This window comes from Lygodium microphyllum, chromosome 29, assembly GCF_053477565.2.
Source record: "Lygodium microphyllum isolate KBCC chromosome 29, Lygodium_microphyllum_v1.1.10, whole genome shotgun sequence".
NCBI classification, from domain to species: Eukaryota; Viridiplantae; Streptophyta; class Polypodiopsida; order Schizaeales; family Lygodiaceae; genus Lygodium; species Lygodium microphyllum.
The window spans coordinates 23882231-23904195 of NC_141163.1; the positions used below are offsets into that span (position 1 = coordinate 23882231).

Genomic DNA, 21965 nt, shown 5'->3' on the forward strand with positions numbered 1-21965 from the left:
TCTCAGAGCAACAAGAGTGCAACCATATCCAAACCTTGTCAAACTTAGGGTGTTGGATGTTTTGATATTTGGGTTTGTCTACTCATCATTACATTTTCTATATTGAGAAAAGTTGTTCCATTTACAAGCCTATGAACACATCTATTCAATATACAAGTCAGTGAAGCATCCCAAGAGAAAGCATCAAGCACATAATGTCATGCTAGCTACACATGCATGTATAATGCAATATTTTCCTCTATATAATGATCAAAGACAACTATTAAACCTTTTATCAAATCCAATATGAAGCGTTGTAATGAGGCCAAGAGCCAGTATAAATTCTATGAACAAATTGGTCTATTACTCCAAGTTAGCAATGTATTCCCAAAGTAAGTCAATTGTTGTATCCATCAAGCCGCTAAGCCAAGGTCATATCTCTCCCAAAATCAAGCTCATGCTTTTGAAATGTATTATGCCCAAGAGAAAAGAATGTGTGACGTTTGCTTTCTAGGTACAAATGCAAAGCATTGTCCAATTGAACATGAAGATTAAGAAGCATATGAAGATCACAAAGTCTAGGAAGACCAACATGAGGTTTGCAAGAACAAAATGCCTAAAGATGAAGTCCTAAGTAAAATCCCAATGTAGAGTAAAAGGATAGAGCATGCAACACGAGCAAAGGACACAATTAATGACCACCAAGAACTAGAAGGAAATCTTGCTTAATGAGTTGCTCACAAGTACAACTAGTACACTCTCTTAACCTTTGAGAGGGACCTCTAGATTGTTTATATAGCCTCATTGTGGGCTAGGGTTAGGGCTCCCCTTGCCCTTTAGCTCATTCACACCTTACCTTCCCTCATGCACCCTTGCTTACTCAGGGTTCCTATGCTTTCCTATGCTATACTTCTAACACCCCCCTCCCCCCCCCGATGTTAGGGTGGTATTGGATTACATAGCATGGAAATGCTTCCCCCTCTAAACGAATTAGTGGGATGCCTTGATAAAATAGGCTACAATTATATTTATGGAAAGATGGTACAACAGGGACTAGAAAAGTCAGTCATTAGGTGCTTTGAAGACATAGTTGGCCTCCAATTCTTTGGAAATTCAAGAGAATTGGGACATTTACTAGTGATATGCCTTGTTTGTTTACATTTGTTGCAATTCATCTTGTTGGGATATTTTTTCTAGCAGTTGCTTACAATATATCCCTTTTTATTGCAAAAGGAACATTTAGTAGTCAGAGTATGGACTAAGAGTTGGTTTGTCGAGGTAGATTATGAGCTAGTGCTACCTTCTGTTTGGTTTCTTTTCTGCTCATCCAAACAAGAATGAATGACACCTTCAAGTGTAGGATTTGGTACAGTTGTTAGGGTAGTGACAAGATTTGAAAAGACTTTTCTTATAGCTTTCAAGAGTATTGCAATGGCATCTTCTTCAGCAACAATCGAAGCTTGAACTAAAGCTAATTGAGCCATTAGACCCTTCATGTGGGAAATGAACTTTCCCAGATCTTCTCCTTACTTGTATTCTAAGCTGAATAACTCTATTTTGAGGAAGATTTTTAAATTCTTCCCTCTTACACCATAACATTTCTCAAGCTCGTCCCATTTCTCTTTTGTAGTTGCAAGTTGGTCAATATGGTGAAATAAAGATTCATCTAGGTGCAACATTATTATGGCTTTGATTCTTTCATAATCTTCAACATCCATATGATTGGATGGATCAATGGATTTCATCCCTTTGATGAATGGCTAGTAGCCTCTCTCTATCATTTTATATTTTACTAACACCTGCCATGGGTGGAAGTCTCTCCCATCAAACTTGTGGATTTGAGGCTTCACATCAACATAGGCCATGATAGGAAGGTCTTACCGATTGCACAATGGAAATGACAGTGTCTATTTCTTTACAAGTTTGGCACTACAAAGTGGAAGCAACAATTGATGTGAACGTGGATAAATAGATTAGATGAAGAGAAGAAAATGGTATATGCGTTTATTCTTGACACATAGCCTTACAAGGGTCAAGACGAATGATGAAAATTGAGCACTTTGATGAATATGCTTAAGGTAAAAACTAATCTCCTCAAGATTGAGATTTAGCATAAAACATCTTTCACATACTAATTGGAAACAAGATCATGACTGTGAAATATAGCATTAGTGCTTACAAGCACTCAAATCATACTATCCTGAGATGGAGCTTCCAAATCTAGAATGAGCTCAAGAGAAGGTTAATCAGTAACTAAAATCATTATTAGAGTGGGAATAATGATTGGGTTTAAGAAAAACCTAAAGCTTACAATGAAGCTTTCATGGTTCCCAAGACCCACTATTAGGGTTTGGCTCAATGTGAGCAGTAGGGATGGAATTTCGAGAACCCTTTGAGGTGGAGATAGCCCACTTGGGGGGCTACAAATGCCCAATGCTGGCTTGGATGATTGTGTCCCCCCTGCAACCCAGTGAACCTCGCTGATCTTCGCACTGTTAAAATTGCACATGTTTTTGCATTTGTTGCAATGTGGGCCTTTGTTGTGGACAATGTCAGGCTTTATCATGTTGTGCTATTGTACCTTGAATAGGAGAAAAGATCTTCAAAAGAAACCAAGTAGAAATATTGCCTCCTTTTCTCTCCCCAGGTCCTCCACTGATTGGTGGTCAAGGCTGGCTATGGTGGAGAAGAAGGTAAAGTGAGAAGAATGAGGTCTTCTTGTGCACTTAGGTCAAGATGGAGTTGGAGGGAGCTTGTTGTATTAGAGATAGCTTTGATATCATGTTGAAAAAGTAGAGTGAGAAACAAAGGATGTGCGCACAAGAGGGAGAAAGAGCTCAAGTATAAGAAGGAAATCTTGCTTAATGAGTTGCGCACAAGTACAACTGGTACACTCTCTCTACCTTTGAGAGTGACCTCTAGGCTATTTATATAGCCTCACTGTGGGCTAGGGTTAGGGTTTCCCTTACCCTTTAGCTCATTCACACCTTACCTTCCCTCATGCACCCTTGATTACTCAAGGTTCCTATGCTTTCATATGCTACACTTCTAACAAAATAATCATACGTTCTCTTCTTCTCCTTCTTCCTTCTATTTTATATCCTCCTCCTCATGATTATACAAATACATGCACATAGCCACAACAAAAATACATGTGGAGCTATAGGAAGCATATATGGGGGGAGCCCCACAATTTTTCTTACCACCCATCGTAGCGTCCTTCTCAAAATTGTGAGTACTTTGTATGGTTATTTTCAACAGGTTTATGTTATGATTTGTGGTAGTTGCTCATGCGCTTTCATCTTGTGTGTTGGGTTCCTTATCTTATGGTTTCAGGAATTCAAGATGTGTTTTGAGCAATTTCCTCAGCAAAAAATAGAAGCAATAAAGACTATCTACTTTAATTGTTGTGATGAATTGCATTAGATTTGGTTGACATTATCAACCAACTCCTAGCAACCTTGCATTTACATAATCGCTCTAGTCAAGGGCTTAAGGTGGTACCTTGGGCTCCTTTCTAAAATATGGCAAGGTTGTTCTCGTTTATTTAGACATCCTAATAGATAGATGTAGGACACACATGAAAACGTGGAAGAGTGTGCTCTCAAAGCAATAATGAAGTAGATCTTGAGAATTTTCCAAGCATACCTCTTCTCTAACGAAAAGTTTCATGGACATTGTAACTCTCTTACCATGTTTAAAGTGCATGCATGTGACTTTGCTCCTTTCAACGTTGGAAGAAGTCTTTTTCATGTACATCTTGTAAGCATTAGAGTCATGCCATTTGCAAGTTGACTGACTTGCATAATGGAGGGTGTGTTTTGTGGACGTCCGTGGACTTGTGTGAACCATATTCATTCTCAAGCCATTTTGGGAATAGACCGAGAGAGAGAGAGAGAGAGAGAGAGAGAGAGAGAGAGAGAGAGAGAGAGAGAGAGAGAGAGAGAGAGAGAGAGGCCATGCATATGTGTGCCCAATTTTGTTAGCATGGAATACCCCTTCAAAAGGGGGCACTCTGTAAATGAAAGATTGATTTTTGGTGCATGTCCAAATGTTTCTTGTGGGTATTTGCAAAACTCGAGCACTTTATTAGACTTCAAAGTGTTGAACAAGTAATGATAGCCACATATTTAGCAAGCAAGGAGGGAAAAACATCATGCTCACTTTAACTTAGAGGACTGCTACAAAGTCTAGTAAGAGCTTGGCATGTCACCCACCTTGAATCCACTACTATGAGACCAGCAAATCAACTTGGTTTGTGTGTGGCAGGGCCCTTAGAGATGAGGAACATCGTTATGCAACAACTTATTACAGCATGGGAAACTACTCTTAAGAGGCCATGAACATAGATATAATGATTCATGAACATAACAATAATACGTGGAGTTTAATCAATTAATGGCAAAATGAGAGAGCGACCTGTGATGCAGAGTAGTCTACATACATAACATAACATAATTTCTAAGAAAAATATATAGAAGATAGATAGATAGATTCTGAGACACCATGGCTATGGTGGGTGTATATAGTTTTTCCGTTCTGTGACGGTGGTAAAGAAGTAAGCTTCAGGGACCAGACCCTAGCTGCAGATCTGCTCTAACCCTAGCTCTTGTCTCAGCAGAGGAGCTCTCCATCAGAATCGACGCATCCCTTCGCTTCATCAAAGAGCGTTCCTGGCAGGACTGCATCTGAAAAAGGTATGGACCGCTAAGCTTCTTCCATTAATCTGCAGAAGCCCTGAGAGTCAACCTTAGTCCCTTGCAGATAACAGAAGACCCCTGAGAGAGATAACTTATGTTTGCTCCATGGATCTGCTCGTGTCCTCTTGAGCTTGTTTTGCTGCTGTCGGGAGCCTGAGCAAATGTGGGCTCCACTGGCATATGAGTTTTGCCTGCTGCTCTTCCTGATTTCTGCCATTGGGAGTAGCTATGGAGATTCATTTGAGTATGAGTGCCTAGAGTCCGAGCGGAAAGTCCTGCAGGATTTCATGCACAGCATCCCAAACTTCAACTTGTCGTCGAATTGGACCGATGATGGCAATTGCTGCAATTATTTAGGAGTGACTTGCAAACCGGTCAGTCCTGTGCCTGGAGAGACACTTGAGTCCACCTATGAATCGACATTGGCTTCCAATACAGTGCGAGTAGTGGAGCTTTCCTTATTTAATTTCAGTCTAAATGCCACAATTCCTCCGGTGCTATCTAATCTCACATATCTCCAACAGCTTAATCTATCGTGGAACCACTTCCGCGGGAACATTCCAAGAGAGTTTATTTCGCTTGCTCACCTGCAGATACTGGACCTTAGCCATAATAATCTTTCGGGCAATATCCTTCTCTTTGAGAGCATGCCATCATTGCAACTTATCAACATTTCCCAGAACGATTTCTCAGGAAGATTGCCTGTGTACCGCAATGTCAGCAGTTTGAAAGAATTCATCTCAAGTAATAATCACTTTTCAGGGACCTTTCCTACAAATATCTGCCAGCATGCTATCAACCTCAGTATTCTGAATGTCGCTTGGAATGATCTATCAGGAGGTGTAAACCAAGGCCTGGGACTGTGCACACATCTGCAGCAGCTGGATTTGTCATCTAATTCCTTTACAGGCCCGATTCCAGATGATATTTACATCGGATCCCTGTCAGTACTTCGCTTGCAAGATAACAGCTTCACAGGAACTCTTGCAGAAAGTGTAGGAAATTTGCACAACCTCTCAGATCTCATCCTCTGTAACAATAATCTGTCTGGGACCATACCCAAAAGCTTATCACAGAACACTAATTTGAGGATTCTGATTCTCAGCAGAAACAATTTCAGTGGGTCAGTAGAGGTGGATTTCTCGAAGATGACTAATCTACTGGTCTTAGATCTTAACAGTAACAGTTTAAGTGGGCCTATACCGTCCACACTGGCGAAGTGCACCTTGCTACGCACCTTGAGCCTCTCCAAAAACAAGTTCACGGGAACGATTCCATCAGAATTTAAATCCCTGATTAATCTCACAACAGTCTCTCTTTCTACCAACCAACTTCATGGAGGCTTGCAATCTCTGCAAAACTGTCAGAATTTGGTAAGCCTTATTCTTACAAAGAACTTTTTCAATGAATCTCTCCCGGCAGTTTTCGATGGCTTCAGGAATGTGCAGGTTCTGGCTCTGGGGTTCCTTAATTTAAGTGGCCGACTTCCGGCCTGGTTGCAGCATTGCAAAAAGCTGCAAGTGTTGGACTTGTCATGGAACCAATTCAGAGGAGACATTCCCCCTTGGTTAGGGAGTTTTCAGCATCTTACGTACTTGGAATTATCTAATAATTCTTTCACTGGTGCCATACCTCTACAGCTTTTTAGCTTAATCTCAATGATGCACAATGATACCAACACAACTGGTCTGCACACTGTTGAGAGTGTCATAGCAGTGAAACGGCAGGTAGATTCTCCGGATTTGACATATAACCAAGCACAAGCTTTACCGACCGCCCTTTATCTTTCCAACAATTATCTGGTAGGTCCTATTCCTGCTGAAATAGGCCGATTGAAAGCACTTGTTCGCATAGATCTAAGTCATAACCAGTTGGCTGGAAATATTCCAGCATCTTTTGCTGAGATGCTGGGCTTAGAATCCCTGGACTTGTCTTTCAATCACTTGAATGGTACCATTCCTACAAGTCTCACGAATCTTACTTTCATGGCAAGTTTCAATGTGTCTTACAACAATCTTTCTGGCAGAATTCCAGTTGGCAATCAGTTTGCAACATTTTCTAGTCTCAGTTATGAAGGTAACTCTGGGTTGTGTGGATTCCCACTCCCTTTATCATGTTCAGACAGAGACAGAGCAGAAATGCCTCCGGTCATGGCATCCCTTCCCAAGAGATCTAGAACTATTCTGGTTGCTATTTCTGTTAGTGTTGGTGTAGCAATACTACTTGTAGCAGTACTTATTTGTCTCTTTTCTGGAAGGACGGCTGTGCATCAGGGAAGTGAAAGCTCAAGGGATATGCATCCTTCGGAGGGCATTTCCAGTGCGTATGATATCTCTGTGGAGCTCTTTCACAATCATCAAAAGCTTACTGTGGGAGACCTACTTAAAGCTACCAACAATTTCGATTCTGCAAACATTGTAGGGTGTGGTGGTTTTGGTCTTGTTTATAGAGCAGACCTTGGGGATGGATCACGACTTGCCATTAAAAAGCTCACAGGTGATGGTGGTCAGATGGAGAGAGAGTTCAGGGCTGAAGTCGATGCCCTCTCAAAGGCACAGCACAAGAATCTTGTTTCTTTGCAAGGGTATTTACATATAGGAAATGAAAAGCTTCTAATTTACTCGTTCATGGAGAATGGAAGTCTTGATTACTGGTTACATGAGAGGAATGATGGGGGGTCATGTTTGGATTGGCCTACTCGCCTGAAAATAGCACAGGGAGCTGCAGCTGGGCTGGCCTACTTGCATCAAGTATGTGATCCACACATAGTCCATCGTGACATTAAGTCTAGTAACATTTTACTTGATGAGAAATTTGAAGCTCATCTGGCAGATTTTGGTCTAGCTCGGTTGTTGATGTCAACTGAAACACATGTTACGACAGAGCTGGTTGGAACTCTTGGTTACATACCACCTGAGTATGGTGAAGCATTGAATGCCACCACTCGAGGTGATGTCTATAGTTTTGGTGTGGTTCTGCTTGAGCTGCTTACTGGCAAGAGGCCAGTTGATATTTGCAAACCCAGGGGCTCTGGTGAGCTGGTAACTTGGGTGCTACAAATGAGGCATGACAGGAAGCTGGATCAGATCTTTGATAAACTGATAAAAAGTAAGGGTTATGAAGATCAGATGCAGCAAGTACTGGATGTAGCATGCTTGTGTATAAATCGAAACCCCTTGAATAGACCTGCAATAAAGGATATTGTAATTCAGTTGAGTGAGGTTGGATCAGATAAGTACATTATTAAATAATTCATTATTCTTTAGCTTTTTGTTGTCCCTTTGTACATGTGACTTTTGTCTTATAAGAGAACAAAAGAGCAGAGAATAGTGAACCAAGAGCACTTTTTTAAAGGATTGCTTATGCTCATGCAAAGTACATATGCACATTGTTTCCTAGAGTTGTCTAAATATTGTTTGAGAAATGCCGGGTTTGAGAAACATGAAAATATTCATTTATCTTTTATTTGTGGTTTTATTTGTGGCTGCTTCCTGTTACCTGCTTGGATAATCAAAGGAGAGGACCGTGCGGAGTAGATTTTTCTAAATGTCTATCGTGAAATTCACACAATATCCATAGTTGTGGTAAGGAGGTGAATAAATATTCCTGGAAAGTATTAGCATGTAAGCCTTTACTTCAGCATGATCATATTAACAAACCTGGAAGATGTCTGGCAAAGTTTCAGTAGTTTTGGGAGCAACCACAGTGGTTGCACTTTTTGTGCCTAAGAACATTAATATGTGCTTACTTTGGGGCTTTTTAGACTCTCTTTTTGTGTTCACCAGAAAAAGAAGAAGAAGCCTGCGCATGCAATTGTGTGTCTCTGTCATGAACTTTCCCATGCTGGCGATTTAGATGCTTCTGCTGTGGATGTGTTTTACCACTGTTTCCGAGTTTTTAAATAGACATTACTCTGAAGTCGATTCTTCCTGTAAATTTCTGATGTAATGAGATACCGAACAGTGACGTTACCAAAAAGGAAGTCTGTCCTGATCTTTGTTGTTGAACTAGAGCAAACGCAATGATGGATCGCTCAGTTTCTTCTCTTCAGAAATATTGGGAAGCCTTGTATGCTTGAAGCAGAAGTTACAAATGCCCTTGTAATATCAACACAAAATAGAGAAATCCTGGTGTTGGATTATTCCAAGTCACTAGCTGTCAGGAACCAGGGAAGTGGGTAGATTGCCAGGATGGTAGATATTCAGGAAGGAGGTTTGTAAACCATGTGCATATCAATATCTTTTTCTAGTTTCTTTGTAACAAAATTTTACGATCGGGACTTTGTTTTTCCTATTGTAGCCAGTCCCATTAGGCGTGTCTGGAGTGGATATAATGTTGATGATGTATACTGCTTTTGTCACACACACCTTGCAAGGGTGGTTAGTATACGTTCTTTCCTTATTCCTTTCTTGGTGTGTAGATGAAAGAGAGGGCACCTGTTCCTTTGGCTTGGGATGTGTATATTTTAATCTGATATTAGTTTAATTTGTAATGAGGAGGAGAGAGATTGTAGCTCCATTGGATAGAGGGAGAGGATTAAAGAGGATACTGTAGCCCCGTTTCTGTTCTCTTTTGTGCAAGTAGGAAGCAGCTCATGTGATGACAATGACGTGGAGGTTTATGATTCAGGCACCATAACATGTGCATGGCCCTTCGGCTGGTTTGTTTGACTATGATGCCCAACGAAGTTCAAGAAGTTGATTAAGTCATGCACCCCAAATCACTGTAAGTTGCTGAGGGCAGCAAAGGAATTTGCAGCCATATCTGAGTGCTGGCAGCACTTGGAAGTGTGTGGGCAGTTGTACTGTTTGATCTTTTATCTGTATCCTTGTACACAGTATTTACTTCTGTGTCATATAGAGTTTTGCGGGATTAGTACATCTGTTCTCTTTCTTTTTTCCAAAAGATGGTGTGGCTAATGATATTGTTCAAAAGAAAATACAACAAATTAGAAGGGCTCAATAGCCTAGCTGAAGCTGAATGCAAATCAAATCAAATATATAGAAGATCTCTCACAGCAGTGAGGGGTATGGGAGAAAGAAGCCATGGTGGAGTGTAACACCACTGGGGTTTCTGTCTTGTAAAGTGGAAATTGGGCAACCCCAAGTGTGAAGGAACTGCTACTAGAGCTCTTGTTGATTCGGAGTCTCCCTAAAGTTGTACCTAGTGGCCTCTAATGGAGTGAATGATGGTTGACCAGAGCTTCGCCATAGTGGCATGTATCAAAAGCTTCTCATTGCTGAAGATCAACTAGCAGTGGGCCTCAGATGTGCCACCTTGTGAGGCTAATGATAATCTGGCAAGCTCCTCTCTAGAGCAACAATGTCCTCACAAGACCAAAAACAGTGCTTCAGGGTCTCCAAGCATTGTTGAGGGCAATGTTGCTAGACCTTGTCTTTTTGCATTTGAGTCAACTGCCAACTGCTAGACCCCATGCGCTACTAGCCATAGGAAGTATGAGACCTTCCTCATCCACTAGCCATCCCATAGGTGCCTCTGAAAGTACGTTTGAAAGGGTCTGTGATGCTCTACTTTGCCTAGTGTCTACCATGTGTGGGGTCCAGTCCATACCATCTTGCATCAGAATATTCTTATCAATCGGTCTTGTGTAGGTGAAGAAATTCAATGTCTTTTGTGGAACAGATGAGGTAGGCCAACTCCATTCTTTGGGATCCTAGTCCAACTCATCTAGATCTTGGCCCTCCCAAATCCATAGCTACAACTCTTGGATACTTGGCCAAACAATGTGTGAGTCAAGCTTCCACAACTCCCCTTGGGAGTCCTATGACCAAGATCCTCCACCAAGGGAGGTAAAGGAAAGCTAAATGTTTTATCCTCCATATAATATGCTAACTTACCTCCCTCTTGTGTGGTGACGAAAGTGCCTAGGGGCCCAATGACTTTTAGGCTTGACTACACAGGTTCTCAGTGGAAGGAAGGATGATATGAGGAGGATGGTTGATGCCTTTGTGAAGATCTATCCTAGAGATGGTCTCTAGTCTCCTCCAAAACAAGGATGACACTCTTGAAAATCCTCATGAAGGAGAAATTGCCTAGTATGCCCTTGGATCACTAACTTGCTTGGAGAGACATGGCTTTGTTGCTCTAGATCAAGCCGCCCTTTTGAGTGGTGTTTCATGATGATTTGCCAAGTTGCTTTGCCTTGGGAATTTTTGGACCTATTCAAGTGAGGACCACAGGGAGTTCTAAGTTAAGTTGTGTAACTATAAAGCACAAGATAGAGAGAAACATCAACATGAAGCTATATACTAGGCCATCACCTATAGGGCCGTCTTGGTTGGCTAATTGTGCTCCAATAGGTTAGCTTTTGCTAGATAGAATCTAACATAGGCACAAACTGCTACATTGCTATAATATAAAGTCCCAACTAGAACCTCATGTATTTGACTATCTATCCCCTGCTCACCCATTTGAACTACCCAATTAGTGGAGTGGCATTCTATATGAAAATCAACCTTGCTATTGTGCACCATACTTCTAATGCCAATCTCATTCTCTATAGTTCCCTATGGTTGCATAGACAATGTGAGACCCCTCAACTTGTTGATTCTCAATTGAAGAAAATAAGCATCGCCTCTAGAAAAAGTAGAAAGAGATATGGAGTCAAAGGGCAGCCTTGTCTAACCAACCACTCTAAATTGAGCTTTGCTCCCTTCTGCCCTCCTATGATCACCTTATTGCTAACTGGCTTGTTAAGTGTTGAAGACCTTGCTAATCCACTTTGAGCAAAGCCTAATAGAGCCATAATAGTATGTAGAAAGTCTCACTTTGTTGGGATAAAGGCCAATGGCCAAAGCTTAGGTGGGTGCCCCTTGTATATATACACACTATACATTCATATGTAACTAGGGATAATGAAGAATAATAAGGGTAACTTAGTACCCACAAAAATCCATGGTCCTTTCTCTCTCTCTTGCTCTCTTTCTCTCATGCTTGGCTCCTCATCCTATAAATTGGTATTAGAGCATTATCCTTGGGAGCTCATGATTGGAGTGAGGAGTCAACGCCTATTGCAAGATTGTTGCCTGTTGCTCAAATTTGAAAGAGGTACAAATCCTATTATCAAGCTCCCCTATTCAAGTGAGATAAGGGCTTCGATGAAGGGAGTCATTGAGGTTTAGTTTGAGAGCTGCCATAGCCCAAGTTTAAAGTGTTTGGACAATCATAAAGGTTGTTATCAAGGTTAATTATTCGGTTTTTTGGATTTCTTGAGAGGATATTGGGTTCATGTATTGATGTACGCAAGCATCAGGGCTAATTAAGCAAGGGTTTTAGCTTGCTAGAAAAGTAGAGGGCTTGCTTAGAGAAGTAAGGGGTTGCTTGTGTTTGTCAAATAGAGAAGGGACGAAAGATTGGAAATCGCTTTGATAATTGCTTAGACTAAGCATTTATGCTCCCAATCTCGATTGTGTGTTGCAAAAGGATGTTCTCGATGGATTTGATCATGGCAAAAACATGTCACGGTGTTAAGGGGCTAAAAGGAACACCACATTTGTCAATGCAAATTTACTTTATTGTAGTGCCAAAGGGCGCATTATCCCTATATTAACATTTGTATGACATTCAATTAAGGAGAAATTTAGTTAACATTGTTTCTTGCATCTATTTTGTCATCTCCTTCTCTCTTTTGCATTCTATGTGGCACATAATTTTGAGGGTTGGGTGAAGGTTTCCATGTAGGGCCTGATTGCCAAGAATAGCTAGCAAACAACCACCTCCTAGTCAAGATAGAGCTTAATTAAGCTCCTCAATAGGACTATTTACCTTATTAACCTTATTCTTCTTAAAGCCTTTTCACACTACACATATTAAACTAGTTCCAATTGATCCCTTTACATGTTCATAAATTGGTTCATATGAGCTACATTCACAGGAGTTTGGAAAATGAAATTTCTTGAAGTTGGATTCACAATGAAGCTAGATTCACAATGAGGGCAACATGAACTAGCTTACTTGAAGTTGTTTTCACATTGGATGCATTTGAACTAGTTCAAATGGAACCACTTGGAAAAATAACCGTGTTCACACTACCAAAATGTAAAGTGATTATTTGTTGAGCCACTTTAAAGAATTGTTTTCACATTGTGAAGGATTTGGAATTGTTACTTTGTTGAATTGGTTTAGTTGGTCTTCACATTATTAAGAGGAAATTAGTTTTTTGAAAGGCCTAAAAGGTGGGTTTCATGCAAGTTTTTGGAAGATCTTTGATTGGTAAAAATTGCCAAAAAATTAGCATACATTGAGTGCTTGGACTATTTATGGGCATCAAAAGTGGACTATTTGGGATTGTGTTTGCCATCAGTTTGCTATTGTAGTGAGCACTCCACTTACAATATTTTTGCCCTCCTTGTCAGTGCATTTGACACTATTTGGTTGCTTCTTGGTTTTCATTCATTGTGGGTTTGATGACTTTATTATATTATTCTAAAATTCACTTTTTAGCATTGAGAAGTTGGATGCTCACAAACTTTTCTTATTGGATGGAATAGATCTAAGTTGTTTTGGTATATAAGCAATATGCAAGCCCCATTAAATGTGAAGGTGTGAAGCTTCAAGACATGGATGGTGATTGGGATGACTTGGATAAGCTTGCACAATGTACTTTAATATAAATGATAGATGATGGTGCTTATGGTATATGAAAAAAGCTTTGCAATCTCTATGAAAAGCAAAGTGCTGCATCTCAGGTGGTGTATTGGTTGAAAAAAGCTCATTTGAATGAGTTCAATACCTTTTTCATCTAGCTTTTATCACAAAAGATTGTTTTTGAACACCATCAAAGCTATGGTTTTGCTTGTTACCTTATCTAAAAGTTGGGATACTTTCAGAATTGGTATGAGCAATTTAGCATGTATGGGTGGTTTGACTAGTGCAAATGTTGAGAGCAACCTAATGACTAAGGAGATTAATAAAATGAATAATGCACGTATTAAAAGCTCTAGTGCACTTACTGCAAGAGGGAGGTCTAATGCAAGGGGGAAACTCTAGACGTAACTCTCACACAAGGAAGGATACAAGACATTTCTATTGTGGAAAGAAGGATCACATTAAGAAAGATTGCTTTAATGGAAAAGAAAAGGCAAAGGAAATCAAAATATTGATGATGATGGCAAAAAGAAAGAGAAACCCAATGCAAAGATAGGGTAAAGGGGCCAATAAAGCGACGCCCCCAAAAACAAAACACACCCCACCCCCATTGAGTGACAATTTTGCAAAAAAGATTTAGCTTTTTTGGTCACTCAACATTATGAAACAATTTTTTTTTCATATTACACAAGTTTACAATTAAACCATGTATTTTTTTAATATTTTGAATTTTGTAAGACCTTAGAATAATGCATCCTTGGGTGTCACTCTATTAGCTCTTCATTGTCACTCTTTTATGAACCCTTCATCTATAACTAGAGTTATTTGATCAAAACATCAAATTGCCCCAAAGTTTTTTGGGTGAGCTCCGTATGATATATATCATTGGACTATTCAAAAACATTTATGTAAATCACTTGGAAAAAAAAGTTATAATGGAGGATTGTTGGATGACGCTCTATTGACCCCTTTACCCTAGAGGAAGTGAATACTATTTGTAGTAATAGTAATGCTATTGATGTTTTGTATGTCTCTACACTTGGATATGCTTTTCTAGTTGTTAAAAATGATGCCATATTACAAGATTGAATCCTTGACTCATGAGCATATTTTCATGTTAAACCACAAAGGAGTGGTTTGTGCTCATATACACAGGTGTAAAAGGATGTGTTCATTTGGGCAATGATCATGTTGATAATTGTTGGACTGGGAGATGTGTATTTATCTCTTGTAAATGGTTCTTCCTTTGTGCTCAAGAATGGGTCAAGAATGTATGACAGATATTGGATCTCAAGAAGAGTTTGATTAGCATTGGACAACTAGATGATTGTGAATATGATATTATTTTTGGTAGTCATTCTTGGAAGATTTGCAAAGGGTCTCTTATTGTTTCACGAGGGCTCAATCTTGTACTTTGTACTCTTTGCCTGTGTCTAGTGTAAAAGATCATGTAGTAGCTGTTCACAGAGTAGTCCATTTGTATTTATTTGGCTTTGTTGTTTGAGTTACATGTTTGTGATAGGAATGCAAACATTTTTTTGTTTGCAATATGATCCTTCTTTTAACTTTTTGGATTTTGATATGTATGAGTATTGCATGTATAAGTAGTAGACTAAGTGGTCACATAAGAAGAATTTTGGCAAGAAGAGGCATGAACCATTGGAGTTAGTGATGTGTACACAAATATGCCTATGATGTCATTGGGAGAAACATCATACTTTGTCATGTTTATTGATAATGCTACACAAAAATTATGGGTTTATCCTATTCACAAAAAGATTGATACATTTGATGCATTTAAAAATCCTTTCACATATGTAAAGAATTATTTAGATAAGAAACTTGAATGCTTATGTACTAATAGTGGTGGGATGTACACTTCTCATGTCTTTTAGAACTTTTGTGAAATGTGAAGCATGAAGAGGGAGTTGACTATAAAGATTGCCTTCTAGGGTAAATGAATGTTTGAATAGATGCTAAATGAGATTTGGATTATGCATGTCATGATCTGCCATCACATCAAGAAAGAATTACTTGTGATTGTAAGCTAGGATTTTGATTGAATCTAATCCGAATCAGGTTAATTGAAGGAAGGATGCACTAGGCATCTCCTAAGGCTAGTTGCCAAGACCCTATTCCAAGCAGTTGGAATCATTGCTTCGGGATGCTTAGACTGGCCCCCTCACAAGAGGTCACCTGTGGGGAGAAAACTTGACTAAAAATAGGGTTGTAGAGAAGATGAATAGGCCATATAAGAAAGAATTTAGAGCATTCTATCCAATGCAAGACTTCCATATATATTTTGGATTGAAGTTGTCAAAACAATGATTTATTTGATTAATAGATCACCTAGTAAGCCGTTGGAAGGAAAAATTTCTAAAGAGGTGTTTTTTTTGGAAAAAAGTCCTTTAATGAGCACTTACATGTGTTTGGCTATGAGACCTATATGCATATTTCCAAAGACAAGAAGAGCTATAGAGGTGAAGGCCAATATGACTAGCTGCCTATCTCACTCACTAACCCTAACTATACATGTATAGACTCATTCTTTACGTGTTAAGTGATAAGGCTTATTATGTGTTACGTCTACTAGGTTATTACAAATGCTTAGATGGAAATATTCATATGCATCAATATTATCAATCAATTTTATATAACACTCACCAATCTTTGTTACAATCCCATTGTTCTTTAAATGTTCTTTAAATGTGTTGCAAAAAGCTCTATGAGATCAACAAATCAAATTGTAGAAGCTTGAAGAAGAACTGAAGCAATATAAAGACAAGGGACAAGACATGGCAACATATATACAAAGAAATTCAACCTTGTTGGAGGATAATACATAATCAAAATCACTTTTGGAGCAAATGGAGAATGATAAGAATCTTGCAGAAGCAAAGTTGCAAGCAAAATCCCATGGGTTATAAGGAAAGAAAATATCAATTACTACCAATGACATCACTATCCGGTGCATAGAAAAGATATGTGCAAGCATTAAGGTTTGCCAATTTCTATTGAAAGACAATATAAATATACTTTATTTTTAAAAAATATCTATTTTTCTAAAAGGAAAAATTTTGATGATCTTGGAGGCTAAGGTGAGGATCAGTAAATAGAGCTTCTAAAGGCATTCTTAAAATGCAAGCATCTGATTGGAATTTTGAGAGACCCTCATCATCAAGCCCTCCGACTTGCTGCTTGGATGAGGTTCTCATAGATATTCCTAATAGTTGATCTGTAGAAGAAGTTAAAATAGCATGTGATATAGTCGCGGTTAGTCGATAAGGCTATGAGGATTTATATGATATGATAGCAATTGCATTGGATCATAGCAAAATAAAGCACATGATTTTGCCTCATCCATTTTGGCTAAAAGGTAAGATGAGCATGCATGAAATATATCCATTGTTGATTCAATACGAGTGTTTTTAAAAATCATTGGCAAAATGAAAGTGGAGGAAACTAAAACTGGAAAGACTTCTTTTGACCATGATAGCTTTAATAATATTTTTGTTGACTTGTTTAAGTTGCAATATGCCTTGGCTCATTTCTACAGGGTATTGACTTATCCTAATCTAACATTATGGATTCAATATGGTACACTTGTTTCTCCTATGTTTGTACCAATTATGATTACTATGTTTTGTTTCAACCTTGGACTTTGTTATCAAGCTTGACGAATACCAAATCATAAAGGGATGCAAGTTGGAGAGGGTGGGCCTTACATTGATGAAATATGCCATGGCCTATTCAAAAGATAACATGCTTGTCTAACCATTTAATGTATAGTCCAGAATAGGAAATTTGGTGGCTAGCAATAGTTGAAGTGCCCAAGGAGACCCATAATGTTCTCTCTTGGATCTTCCAATGTACTCCATATCTGGATATAATTTCAAAGAAAACAAGTGGTGAGAAGCTCTATGTGGAAGGACTCAAAGAAATCAACATTAATTGGCACTTGGGTGATGATCTTAAGACTCTAAAGTTTTGTTAGAAGATAGGCATAGGAACCCACCATAAGCAAGGGTGTATGAGGGCAAATGGGTGTGAATAGCCTGAAGGATAGGGGAAACCCTAACCCTAGCTAGGCAGAGGCTATATAAACAGCCTATGGGTCACTATTAAGTAGAGATAGAGTGTACCCAAGTTGTACTTTGAGCAACTTAGTAAACAATATTTTTTTCTTGTACTTTGAGCTCCTATCTCCCTCTTGTGCACACACTTTTCTTACTAAAACTTTGGTTTTCCACATGGTATCAGAGCCTCCTTTGATCCTTTTAGCTTTCTCAAACCTCAACCTCACTAAGTGGATAAGGAAATCTTAATTTCTCTCATGTTGGACCTTCAAACTCCATAGCCAGCTTGACCCCTTGACCTTGGAGCACCTAGGGAAGCCAAAGGAGAGCATTTCAGCTCCTGGCTCTTCAACTAAGAACTTCTTCCTTGACACAAGGCGACCAGTCTTGGCACGTCAAAGGGCAACATTGGGCAGTGTGGTAGATGACACATTGAAGAAATCGTCAAAATGGCACAGATCTATAGATGTTGACTTTCAGAGATCAGTGTGACTTGAATACTCAGTAATCTCTCCAACAATCATAGGGCTTACAAAGCCCCCTCAGTGGGGTATCTCCCTCTAAGAGGGTTTGCTGAAATTCTTCTTGTATTGGTTGCAATCAACCAAACCCTAACTGTCAGTTTCTTGGCAGCCATAGCCAGGAAGCTTCAAGCTTTTTCATCCTTCAAAATTTTCAATGTTTGAACACTAACAGTGATTCTAATCACTGAATAATCCTCTTCAAAGTTAGTTGAAGGTCTGAAAGCTTCATTTCAATGCTCTTACACTTGGTGGGTCCTTTTAATCCAGCAAACACTTCACATCTTACATCTCAAGTGGCATAAAATTTGATATGAGTGCTTGTAAGCACTAAAGCACATTGCTAAATCATTTTTCTACTGGTATTGACTCAATTTCAGTTTTTTCATCAGAAAATTAAAACCATTAAGTGCTCTACTTCATTTTGTAAGGCTATCTGTACAACTATTAACACATAGACCATCCTATCCTAAACTTGTGTTGCTTGCTGCATATCATGTGTGGTTTCTTTCAAATACCTTGGTCAATAAGATGAGTGTCATTGTACTCTCCTCGAAATCATCAGCAACAAGCATTGAAATCATAGACCATCCTTGTCTAACACAAGGTCCATAGACTAAACCATACCACAATGAGGAGCCAGATGTCCAATCTAGGTTCACATCATTGAAGCCTAAAAAGACCATGAAACCTTGGAAGAAGATTGCACATAAGAAAGGACTACCAAAGTCATATTTTGAAGTACTACATATGTATGATTTCCAGCCTTTCTCTTCATTGCAATTTTGAATATCAATTGTTTGTAACAGTGTCCTTGATTTGCTTCCGCATTCATTAGCAAGTTTGTAAGGGACTAGACACTGCCCTTGTCTTAGCAAGTGGTAAGACCTTCCCAATGGCCACAACCTATGCTGATGTCCACCCTCAAATTCGTAAATTTGATGGCAAAGATTTCCACCCATGGCAAGTACTTATCAAGTACAAGATGATGGAGAGAGGGTATTGGTCTCTCATTCAAGGCACTAGAGCTGTAAACTCTACAAATCTGGTTGATGTAGAGGATGACCAACATGCCTAAGCAATCATAATGCTAAACTTAGATGAGTCCTTGATTCATCATGTTGATCAACTAAATACTGCTAAAGAAAAATGGGATGAGCTTGAAAAGCTCTATGGAGCCACTAGTAAAAATACTAAAATATTCCTTAAAATTGAATTCTTTAGCTTGGAATATAGATTAGGGAAAGACTTGGGAAAATTCATTTCTCACATGAAGAGACTCATGGCACAGCTTGCCTCAGTACAAGCTCCAATCCACGAAGAGGATGCTATTGCTATTCTCCTAAAAGCTGTAAAAAAGGTGTTTCCTACCCTTTCCCGTGATCAAGTTTTGGTACATACAGTTCTCACTAAATGTTCTTTTTGTAATAAAAAATGGAATATTGTAAACAAGAAGTATCCCAGAAAAAAAGAAATGTAACAAATGTAAGAATACGGGGCATATCACGAGTAAATGCCCCAACATTCCTAAAGTACCCAAAGAATTGGTGGCCAACTATGCTTCCAATCCATATGATGATTGACTTTTTTGAGTCTTTAAACCATCTACCTATAAACACTCTTGTAGCCTGATCTATAAAGGCATCCCATTTGTTTGAGGGGGGGACATTTTACATGTTTACATGCCTTGTAATCCAATGCCACCCTGGCATTGAGAGGGGGTGTTAGAAGATAGGCATAGGAACCCACCATAAGCAAGGGTGTATGAGGGCAGATGGGTGTGAATAGCCTGAAGGATAGGGGAAACCCTAACCCTAGCTAGGAATAGGCTATATAAACAGCCTATGGGTCACTATCAAGTAGAGATAGAGTGTACCCAAGTTGTACTTTGAGCAACTTAATAAACAAGATTTTGTTCTTGTACTTTGAGCTCTTATCTCCCTCTTGTGCACACTTTTCTTGCTGCAACTCTGGTTTTCCACACGTTTATGTTTAATTGTTACACTAAGGCATTAGCATCATTTCCTTATTCATTTTGCATGAAAACAAACAATTCTTCTGAGACTGTAGATAATGTTGCATGGAAGGGAGCAACATTGGCTTACAATAGAAAGGCACCACCAAGTAGGTCACGTCTTGACGAGAATTAAAAAGCCGCATTTCTAATTAACATTGAGAATGTTCATTTTTGCACTTTGCATTGCTTCATGCTCATATTTGACAAGTTATTGAAGTTGCATATCAATTTTGTATGCACAATGAAGCCTCCCTCCAGACATGAAGTAGCTATTGAGAAAGTTGAGGAGCTATTAAATTCATTAGGTGTACATGAAAGCAAGGTAAAAATTAAAAAGAACTAGAAAACATCAAGCCTAACTTATGATGTAGCACAAAAAATATCAATGAGTGGAATGAAGGCGAAGAGATTCTTGAATAATATGAATGGCAATCCATTAAAGTTGAAGTGGGAGATGTGAAAAAAATTATGTAAATGCAATACATAGATTTGGAAAAAGATCCTAGTCTTAAGAATGCCCGGTTTGGCATTCTTTTGATAAGCTAGTGTGTATGGAGTGAAATCTGTTGAGATGGCAAGCTCAACACATGTGGACATGGATGATGGACCGCCTGGTTAGATGGGTCCACATGTCTACACTTAGCACGTCGGTGGTCATTATACATCTCACATGGCCACTGACTCATTACTTATTATATTTAGGTTGTTATATCTATTTACAGCTGGCATAGTTATAGCGCCAGTCGACTAGTGTAGTCGATTATGCATTGTTTGACTTAGTAGGCCACTTTCCTTTTATGTTGTATCTTATCTATACTTTGAGGACATTGTAAAGTGTGTGGAAGAAGAAGAAGAAATCAGCAAGAAAACGTTTTTGCCTCCATCTCTCTTCTTGTCTCTTGAGTGAGCTTCTCCTTGTGCATTCTGTGTGTGTTCGGCGCAGCATCTTGAGCAACCCTCTCCACCACGCGATTCTTGACATGGTATCAGAGCCGCGCCATTGAAAGAGGCTGATTTCGAAGGTTGAAGCAAAGGAGAAGAAGCAAGGTTCGAGCAAGCAAGCCACGGGTAAGAAGCTCTCCCATCCTTCAACTCTTTCTCTTGGATAGTGTCTGTGGAGGCACCGAAAGCAGGGCAGAGCAAAAATCTCAGATTGCAGTGAGATTTGGTGTGCGCGAAGAGCGTTGTGTATTCTGCAAATAAGCCCTTTAGGGCAATCCCGCAGTTATTTTGGGCATCTGAAGCCGTTTCGGGGCCCGTTTTAGAGCTGCAAGGTTGCGGACAGCAGTTTCAGGGTACGCTGTGACTTCGACTGTATTGACCGAAAGTGAGTGCGCAGGTTACAGATTTCAGATCTGTAAGTTCAAAGGTGTTTACCAGTGAGTAAACACAAGGTTGATCTGCAAACAGGTTGCAGATTGCATGTATTGTTGAGCAGACAGTGAAAAAGGCTGTCTAGTGTATTGCTGTGCATTACAGGTCCAGGGTTGCAGAAGATTTGCTTGCTGTTGGTATTAATTTTGTGATAATGGCAGAGAACAATGGAAGCCCCATCATTGAGAAGCTCGACAAGAACAACTACCCTTCATGGAAGTTCCGTGTCACGAACTTCCTTATTGGAAAAGGCCTCTACGAGTTTGTTTCAGGTGAAGAAAAGGAGCCGGAGATGAGTGATCCTCCAATTGTAGAAGAGACAAAGGCACGGAAAGAATGGAATGCAAAGGATAAAAAGGTCATGTATTGGTTGTCTGCAGTAATTGACAATAATATGCTGGGACACATTAGAAATGCAGAGAATTCATATGCAGCTTGGACCATACTTGAAAGTATGTTTTCTGTAAATACAAAGGCACGAAAGATTCAACTCAAGCAAGAGTTGAATACATTAAAGAAAGGGAAGATGGCTATCAATGAGTATGCACTGAAGGTAAGAAGCATTGCAGATGCATTGGCAGCGATTGATGCAATGCCCGATGATGATGATTTGGTGTTGTCTACCTTGGGTGGACTTAACAATGAAAAGGCTTGGAAGTCTTTTGTAACTTCCGTATATGTCAGAAAGCCA

At 39.4% G+C, this 21965-nt stretch overlaps 1 protein-coding gene across 3 annotated transcripts; it reads left to right on the forward strand.

Annotated features, from left to right (window-relative positions):
- Positions 1-4293: 4293 nt before the first annotated feature.
- Positions 4294-7947, forward strand: LOC148010455 (phytosulfokine receptor 1-like). Of its 3 annotated transcripts, none has more exons than XM_087671294.1 (2): positions 4294-6052; positions 6128-7947. In XM_087671294.1, exons 1-2 carry the CDS (start codon positions 4841-4843, stop codon positions 7928-7930), a joined length of 3015 nt encoding a protein of 1004 aa, XP_087527420.1. In that variant the 5' UTR covers positions 4294-4840; the 3' UTR covers positions 7931-7947. The 3 variants fall into 3 exon arrangements, with proteins under 3 accessions (XP_087527420.1, XP_087527421.1, XP_087527419.1); XM_087671295.1 differs by having other exon boundaries at positions 4323-5423; positions 5517-7947; XM_087671293.1 differs by having other exon boundaries at positions 4343-4676; positions 4744-7947.
- The last annotated feature ends 14018 nt before the right edge of the window (positions 7948-21965 follow it).